The 8,698-nt window shown below is 41.6% G+C and overlaps 2 protein-coding genes across 2 annotated transcripts; both read right to left on the bottom strand.

Annotated features, from left to right (window-relative positions):
• Nucleotides 1-1,269: 1,269 nt before the first annotated feature.
• Nucleotides 1,270-3,665, bottom strand: cldnk (claudin k). Its single transcript, XM_088090922.1, has 2 exons — nucleotides 3,333-3,665; nucleotides 1,270-2,372 (listed from the first exon to the last, which is right to left on the bottom strand). The coding sequence occupies exon 2, from the start codon at nucleotides 2,171-2,173 to the stop codon at nucleotides 1,526-1,528; it is 648 nt and encodes a 215-aa protein (XP_087947048.1). The 5' UTR covers nucleotides 2,174-2,372; nucleotides 3,333-3,665; the 3' UTR covers nucleotides 1,270-1,525.
• Nucleotides 3,430-8,020, bottom strand: btr02 (bloodthirsty-related gene family, member 2). Its single transcript, XM_042504648.2, has 7 exons — nucleotides 7,881-8,020; nucleotides 6,220-6,492; nucleotides 6,056-6,133; nucleotides 5,735-5,983; nucleotides 5,504-5,651; nucleotides 5,386-5,412; nucleotides 3,430-4,618 (listed from the first exon to the last, which is right to left on the bottom strand). Exons 2-7 carry the CDS (start codon nucleotides 6,487-6,489, stop codon nucleotides 4,074-4,076), a joined length of 1,317 nt encoding a protein of 438 aa, XP_042360582.2. The 5' UTR covers nucleotides 6,490-6,492; nucleotides 7,881-8,020; the 3' UTR covers nucleotides 3,430-4,073.
• Nucleotides 8,021-8,698: the final 678 nt, after the last annotated feature.

Genomic DNA, 8,698 nt, shown 5'->3' with positions numbered 1-8,698 from the left:
AGACACTGGTCTGATTATTTACAATGTAAATGATGCACTTGTCCCACGCTACGTTTTCCCTGTTTGTACAATTGTACAGTAAAACAGTGCAGTCTGCCTTACTGTAATCACTCTACCAGCATTGGTATAGGCCCACTTAGGTCATGTATGAGTCACTACCTGGCACTTGGAACACTAGTACCCATTGTCATTGTGGTGCTGTAATGCTCCATAAAGTGGCATTGTGTTTCTCTGTCCTCTGCTGTTACGGACAGAAGAAAAACATGTTACCGTTTACAGCAGATAGAGAGCAAACACCAGGGTTTATGTTCTATGCAGTCGAGATAATTTAGCTTGGAAGTCATTGAGCATGTTAACATGGACATAAATAACCCAATTGTGATCAGGTTTTTGGAGTGTCCCGTTTGTGTTTGAGCATAAAAACACTGTATTCAGTTTATGAGAAATATGCTGTCTGTAGTAATCTAAAAGAAACTGAGGACTATACATGGAATATGAAAAACCTGATTTCTCTTTGCTCATGTAAACACCATATCCCCAATATGATTAATCATCCACACTAATAGTGTACTCTGGGGCTCTGATGGTTTTAATTCACTGAAAATGTTTTTGAAGCCCTCTGGGAATGATTATTTGCTTGAAAGTAAAGGAGCACAGAATCTGCGCGATCTGAACAATGTCTCATGAATAAAGATTATTCTTTTTCCACTGTGGCTCATAACATCCCACATTGCAGGCTTACACAGAGGGACACTGACAGAATGACAAACACACACATGCATTACAAACTTGTACATTCTGTTATCATCTTATTATCAGATTTCATAATCGTAGAAGAGGTGCTTTAAGATCACTTGTGTTAAGAGAGCCTGTTTTGTTGTAGTCATTGTAATTAAGGGAATACCTGAATTCTTATGTTGTAAAAAAGTGTTTTTCTTTGTCCCTGGTACAGAGTAGCAGAGACAGCAAAGAGGAGATGGCAGATAGGAGGAACACACACACACACACACACACATACACACACACACACACACACACACACACACACTCTTCTCAACAATATGGTACCACAAGCAATGTACACACATCCCCATTGTTCTATTGTTCTCCCCTCCGCAGAACCCCTAGTAGTGTTACCATAAAGGAGCAAAACAAAGATTTTCTAATTTTAACTACGATAGGCTTCTTTACCACTTCTCTCAAACACATGTACTTAGAAGATTTTGGATCTGTTATTATAAAAATGTGAACACACATTATATCCCTCAGTAGAGGATTTGGAGGACCAAGACTTTTATTGTATTTTACACTGACAGACAGAGAACAAGGTTATTGAAGGATATCAGGTATGAAATCATAAGATGAGTTCAATTTTCCCCAAACAACCTCCTCCAGCTTTTCAGAGAAAAAAGCTAACTGGAATAACATTAAATATAAAATAATTACAAGGAGCAAAATCAGAAGGAGAAGAATCGGGTTTGGGGTGTATTTGTGGGACTTGAAGGCATTCAGACATTTTGGAAACTTAAACATAACCTTTGACCTGTGTGGCAGGTGCCCTGCGAGGACTGCTTTCTCCACTGCTGAAGGTGGGAGAGCCTGGGATGCCAGGTGGACTCGACCCGGCATAGAGCAGAGATCCCCCGATGAGGAGCAAGGCTGATGCCCCCCAGCCGATGTATAGGGCAGGGCCGAGCTCACGCTTGTGTGGAGCCGCCACGTGTGGATCATAGAAATCCCTAATGATGGAGTGGGCAGTCCAGCAGACGGGCACAAGGTAGAGAAACCCTGCGATGGCAAAAAGAGCACCAGAGATTCGAGCGATACGGGCTTTGACGCTGTTTACACCGATGCACTTGGTGCACTTGACTCCAAGGACCCCCAGAGCCAGAGCCAAGCCGCACATCAGGATGGAGAAGACGGTGAGGCCTCGGGCAGCCTGCATGTCGCTGGGCAGAGCCAGCAAGCTGTCATACACCTTACACTGGATCTGACCGGTGCTTTGAACAATGCAATTCATCCAAAGGCCTTCCCAAATAATCTGAGCCGTCACTATGTTGTTACCGATGAAAGCAGTGACCCTCCACAGGGGGATGGCACACACTATCGCCCCACCAACCCACCCCACTATGGACATGATCAAGCCCAGCAACTGCATGCCAGTGGTAGCCATGGTGAAAAGTGTTGTTAGAATCAGATGTATTTGTCTTTGTTTAATTTCAGTCTCTGTTTGCTGCAGAGGGACCACTTATAGTCCCATAAAAGAAATGTGACAGTCTACAGTAGTGGAAATTTTGCGCTCCACTGCAGGATCCTCAGTCTCAGGTGATGATGTCGTTGAGTTCAGCTTGGGTCAGACAAGGACAGGTATCCTGAAATTCAGAAGATGACCAATAAAAGGGCTAATTTAATTCATTTTTGATTCATCATACAAGTAGTGCTGCAAGCTAACATATAAAACAAAAAATATTCCCAGCGTCTTACTACTTATAATGATGTGTATTAGATTAGCCAAGTATGAACAGATGGAGCATATATTTATCATAAATATTTGGAAAAAGGCTGTGAGGCCCATGTTTAGTGGATTCCAGTCACCACCACAGAGAATAGCCGTCTTTGACACAGCTGTGGGTGTCGAGCTACGCCTTGCCTGGTGAGTGGATTATCTCAGAAAAACATGAGGAGACTCTGAACACAAGCATCTTTCATGAAGGCTTGTGGAGTGGGCCAGGAGGACCTATGTCATCTTCTTGTCACAGCTCTCAGTATCCACATTTCTGTGAATTAAACCCTCCCTGCACCTTCAATCCAGGGGTTGTTTTGTGAGAGTGATGGATGGGAAAATGTCAAAGTGATACATTTCACCAATCTGATCTCTTTTAGACAAACATGTATCCAGTAGATCCCAATCAGAGATGATTTTCATTAGATTTGATATGAATAAATGTCTGTTTTGTAAGTGGGCAGACAACAATGGATTGTATGAACCCTCGAAACCAGAATAGTCATTGTGACAGGCCTACATTCTCCCACTATTACAGAATTTGTGCACAAATTTATAAAGACCTCTGAGGACCCCAGACCCCACTTTAGGGACATGTACATTATATTTGGTACAACTACTGTCTCTGCATACTAGAATACTGTTTTAGGAAATTATTGCAATAAAGTAAGAGCGATCCATACAGCTGCTTCCAACACTGAAACTACTTAAATATGGATATTAAATTGTGATACAGATAAACATATAATAGCAGAATTCCTGGAAACATCAAACCACTTAACACAAATCTTTTTCGTCACTATTAGGCTATTTTGTAAATGATATTTACCTCAAAATGGAGTATTTTGGACTCTCGTTGCTCCCCTTGGTCCACAGGTGACAGTCACTGGTCCTCTGCTTGCATAGATTAGTTGGGATTCCTGGCGTTGTGAATGACAGCCCTGAGATATTCTGTTCAGTCCACAGGAAGGCTGCAGATCAGAGGAGGCTCTATCTCCAAGGTCAGGTGAATTGAATGGGGTTGATCAGCTCTGACATCCAGGACTAGACTGGAGATGGGGCTGCCCTCCGAGATGCCAGCGCAAGTCTGTGCGGCAGTGGGCAGAAGCATGCGCTTGTGTGCCCGACCGTGTCGGTGTGTGAATGAGTGAATGTGTTTGAGTGTGTCTCCCAGTGCCTGGTGTACAAGCACAATGCCCTGCTGTTTTCACTGTGCCCTCCCTCCCTGCTCCTTGTCAACCTCTGTCCCAACCCTGCAGCCCCTCGCATCCATCCAACTCAGCAACCCCTTTTCTCTGCTTTTTTGAGTTTAACTCACTTATTCACTTATGAGAGTCTCCTTTTTTCTTCTCATTCCTTTTCAATCTGTTTATGGGTTTCATTGAAGTTTTTCAAGTGTAGGGAGTCAGTCCTTAGGCAACCTCTTGTTCACTGCTCTGACAGGCAAAATGTGGCTCATTTAAGCTCTTTACATGGATTTCAGATAAATAAATTTGACATTTTTTCACAATGAAGAAAAAGCTGTATCTACACTGGAGATTAAAAAATATAAAAATATTAAGCATGATGTTTAGATGCTGCAGAAGCTTGAAGAGATGATTAGGGGTGCATCGTTTTTGCCACCATGCAGGCGACCGGGACTGAAGAACGGATGAAGCCTGTCAGTAAATTTATCTGTAAAGGTGTGAATGTGGACTCCAGATTCTGCGCAGAAGAAAGACACGCGGCCTTCTGTGTAGTCCAAAAACACACCCACCTTTCTGGGTTTCTGCTCCAGAGCCAGCGGCATGACAGGAGAGGTGTTGGCAATGAACTGGCCTCCAGCCTTCAAGCTTAAAGTCCAGAAACCATTTGCAGGGCAGACAGTGAACTTGCCCTTCCTGTTTACGGACTGTCTTGCGACACCCAGAGTCCACTCGATCTTCTCCCCGACCTCCACCTCCCAGTGGCACCTCCCACTGCTGAGGCTCTCTTTGGCCAGCACATTCACCACACGGTCAAACCGCTTGGGGTTGTCTGGTACCTCCTGAAGTTTGTCTGTGTGTCTCACCTGTTTTCTGTCATCTGAGACAGAGAGGAAGGGGTGGGCTGTCTTTGCGCTAAGATTGACATCCACTAAGAGAGAGGGAGGAGAAAGGTCAGGAATGAGTCACACAGCATGGACATTGTATTTCCAGCCCATTTGCCAAAAGAAAATGTTTATATGTTATTATATGTTTCTGCAAACCATGATTATGTTACATCTATACATTACATAAATGTCATGTGAGCCTTTCTAATGTGATGTACTATGTGAGCTAACTTCGTAATCATAAGGTGGATGGCGTGACACCTAGGCAAGATGCATGTCAAGCTGTAGACGATTGTTAATACAACGAAAAATAGCAAAAAAAAAAGTTTTTAACATCACAGTTTTAGGGAGTCATTGCTATGTTTCATTTGGTTCTTAAGCCACCAAATGTTTTAGCAACTCTTTGCTGATTAACCGATTTTGACAGTGCCGCAAAAGGGGTCATTTTTTTTAACCGAGGCATTGCTGCATCTCCTGCTGGTTAGTGCAACAAGATATCTTTGAGTTGCATCTCAAAGGGCAGGTATTTTAAGTTAAAACATGATCTTTTCCTGAGAATAACTAACAAATTTTGTGCCTAATTCTAATCATACAGTGCTGCTGCAATGTGAAGAATGTTTCAATGTATCCACTACATAATAAAATACAAATGTAACATATGTCATAGCAGAAACAATGGCAACATTTTTTTCTGGCGATTGGGTTGATATTGCAGTTTTTAAAATTGCATTATCAATGTTTTATTCGGACCTCTTCCTCTAATAATTTGTGTAAGGTCCCTATATTTTTATATGTGTATACAAAGCCTTACCTGTGTACTTCTCTATTCTTTTTAGTTCTGTCAAAGAAAAGCCACGGGGGAAAGAAACGTCATTAAATGTATTGTAGAATGCTCATTTAATAAACCAAATAAAAATTGTATTACTCACCAGATTTGGAGAGCCTGTTGACTTCGACCTTTATCTTTTCCATTATATCCCCCAGTGCTCGTCTGGTGACCCCAATGCAAGGGTCAGTTTCTACGGTAACCTTGGACCAGTCTTTCATCTCAGAGTGGCACATTGTGGGAACAATGCTCTGCATGATATGGACAAAGTTTTCACTAATAGTAGCCATTAGCGGTTATCATTAGACAGTCTTATCAAGGTAAAGGTGCTTACCACAGTAACTTGCTTCATATCGTCACTCTGATCACTGCTGACAGGAATCTGAGGATCAGGTTCACTGGTCTCCTTCCTCAGCTCTCTGATCTCCTGTTCGATCTCTTTCACCAGCGTTTGCACTCTCTTCTCCTCCTCTCTCTGTCTCGACTCAATTGCGTCAACGACTGCTTTGTGACTCTTCTCCATAGCATGAACGAGGGCAGAGAAGACCCTCTGGCTCTCTCGCACCTCTCTGAGGTAGGAGGTCTGATTGGACGTCATCATGTGTCATCATTCAGTAATACACTTACACTGGTTTAAATGATGTTTTCAACTCACCTTTTGGAGTTCGAGAGAATATTTTAACCTTTCTATCTTCTGCAGCCTTTCCTGAATCATTTGTTCAACATCTATAACCTGTACAAGTGAAATACACAAATATATTAAATACAATACTTATCAGATCACTTGTGACTGAATTGCTAAAAAACGCATTAAAGTACCATATCCTCGTCAGGTGGTTTTGATGGTCGAGCCTCCCTGTAGTTGTCTGAGACGTCTGCCAGAATGCGGTTTACACTGAGGTCTGGCCTGTCAGCAAACAGCCTCCTACAGTGGGGGCAGTATTTGGACTGGTGTCGTGTCCAGTATTGGGAGAGACAGGACAAGCAGAAGCTGTGTCCACATGGGATGGTCACTGGACTGGTGAAGATATCTTGGCAAAGAGGGCACAAGAAATGCTTCTCGGGGAGGAGGCTAATTGTAGAGGCCATAGTCTGAAAATGACATTTTGACATTACCAACAAAGTATATAAGGAGGCTCTTTACCATTGGTTTTTTTGTTGTTGTTGTTTATCTCTTAACAAACAAGCTTGCTCTTGTTTGTCTTGCATGTTGTGCTCAAATGGTTAATAAAGTGATGCAGACAAAAGCAGCACTACAAAATTTACTCTAGTAACAAAAGTTAAAGTGCTGGTTCTGCGGTACAATTGTCCTCATAACTTTGTCATAACTGATGCATCCATGTGTAAGTAGGACATTCTTGTAGCTGATTAAGGTTGTGCTAGTTTTAACTGCTTTATACAGAGTTAGGAATACAACTGAGACAGAGATTTTTGGTTTGTTTGGTTTTGTCTTAGCCAAAAGGGTCACGGGCCAAAAAAGGTCAGAAAGCCTCATTAAATCATCTAAAGCACATTTTCTTTTATAGGCTTATCATGTGTTTTTTATTTACAATTTTGTAAAGTAACTCATAATTATATCTGTTATACATACTGTGAATGCAGTGAGGTAAAAACTGCAATATTTCTCTCTGATATGTGGAGCAGGAGTATAAAGACACAGACAATGTAAACACTCAAGTAAGTACAAGCACCTCAAAGTTGTACTTAAGTGCAATTCTCGAGTAAACCATCACTTTCCAAAACTGTGTATGAGAACACATTGTTACATGCAATGTTTTAAAACTAAGACTATAATAATATATTATAAATACAAAGTAACGTAAATGCATCATCAAGTGATTTCCACTTACTGCTTGAAAAAGGAGCTTATACACTGAAATATTTTAGCTCAGATATGCATCACTCAGAGTCTAAGGACAAATAAGATGTCATGTTCTTGGACAGAGTGGCACTCCTCTCTTATTATGCAATGATAGACAAAGAACAGGACATGTGATTATTTTTACTTTATCTGCTGAAGTAACATTCATTTCACCTGCAAACAATCCCCACAATAAAGTCTCGCCCTGTGAATATTTTTTTCCACAATGTCTTCCTAATGTCTCTGTCACAGACCCTGGAGTTAAAAAGAATTTCTTTGTGATCGAGGACAGGTGTATTACCACAGAACGGAAGCAGCTAAGTAAAATATGTGATGAAGTATGTGGTCGAACAGGTAGCAACCAACCATTACGTCACCTGGGAGCTACAATACAACTCAACTCTAAACAGCAACTACTGAAGTCTTAAGTTTTGTCCTGACTAATTGTAATCTTAAATTCATATAGGAAACACTAACTGATTATGTAATATGTCCAATCTAAATGATTTTAAAGGTTGAATTCAAAGTCAGATAATAGTAATCAGTCAGATAATTAGCTTTTTCAAAAGTAAATCAGAAAGTGATGTAGAAACATTTACTGAGCAGAATGAGGTCTTACCTCTCCAAGTTGTTCTCTTCCAGATAACACTGATGTCAGTCTGCACTGCTTCTACTCACAGTTTCAGCTATATAAAACTACGTAGACACTGCAAATGATTAACACTGAACAGGTGCACTAAGGTGTGTGTGTGTGTGTGTGTGTGTGTTGTCTAGGAGAGAGGCAGTGCTTTAGACAAAGGCACTCTCAGTTGAGACTCCACCCTGAATGTTATCTGAGCTACTCTTTGACTAACCTACAGTAAACCAGGCACCAAGAAATGTTGGAGGTCGGATAAAATGTTATCTAACAAGAAACTCATGTGTGTTGTTGTCAAACACAAGTGTGTTTATTCAGAACCGATGCGTTTCTGAGGAAACTTGGCAGGTAGGAACGCAAGTTGAGACAAAGTAAAGAGACAGTCAGTGTGGCAAGCAAGTTCAGTTTACTCACCAGAGAAGCAAAGGTCAAACTACGGGCTAATCAGCCACTCAGGCAAACAAATCTGATGAGGGGAGGCAGGCATAAGAGGCAAGGCATGAAAATCAGGTAAGCCATATTGAACACAGGGAGGTTACGCAAAACAGAAACAGGTAACCGCTGGAAAGCTAAGCAGCAAAACACCAGACAATCTCACAAATGGGTAGTGAAACAAGACAGGTACTGTATATATATTAAGAGGAGCAAGCTGCAGATGGAGATATGAGGGGAAAGGGGCCAGGTGAGGTCATGAGGATGGAAAGGAGGGGCCCTTCTCATTTCTCTATGTTGTGCTTCCTGTCTCCTCTCTCTTCCTGCCTTTGACCCAGAAACTGATCTCAGTGCACCATCTTGAAGGA

This window comes from Plectropomus leopardus, chromosome 18 (genome assembly GCF_026936395.1).
Source record: "Plectropomus leopardus strain MGB_pleo_1.0 chromosome 18, ASM2693639v1, whole genome shotgun sequence".
Classification (NCBI taxonomy): Eukaryota; Metazoa; Chordata; class Actinopteri; order Perciformes; family Serranidae; genus Plectropomus; species Plectropomus leopardus.
Note: the sequence above shows the minus strand (reverse complement) of the source record. Positions and strands in the feature narration are given on the sequence as shown.

Coding starts and splice junctions, on each gene's coding strand:
- cldnk (XM_088090922.1), bottom strand. CDS start 2,173: ATGGCTACCACTGGCATGCAGTTGCTGGGCTTGATCATGTCCATAGTG.
- btr02 (XM_042504648.2), bottom strand. CDS start 6,489: ATGGCCTCTACAATTAGCCTCCTCCCCGAGAAGCATTTCTTGTGCCCT. Junction 6,134..6,219: donor AACCACCTGACGAGGATATG/GTACTTTAATGC, acceptor TCACTTGTACAG/GTTATAGATGTTGAACAAAT. Junction 5,413..5,503: donor CAACAGGCTCTCCAAATCTG/GTGAGTAATACA, acceptor TTTCTTTGACAG/AACTAAAAAGAATAGAGAAG.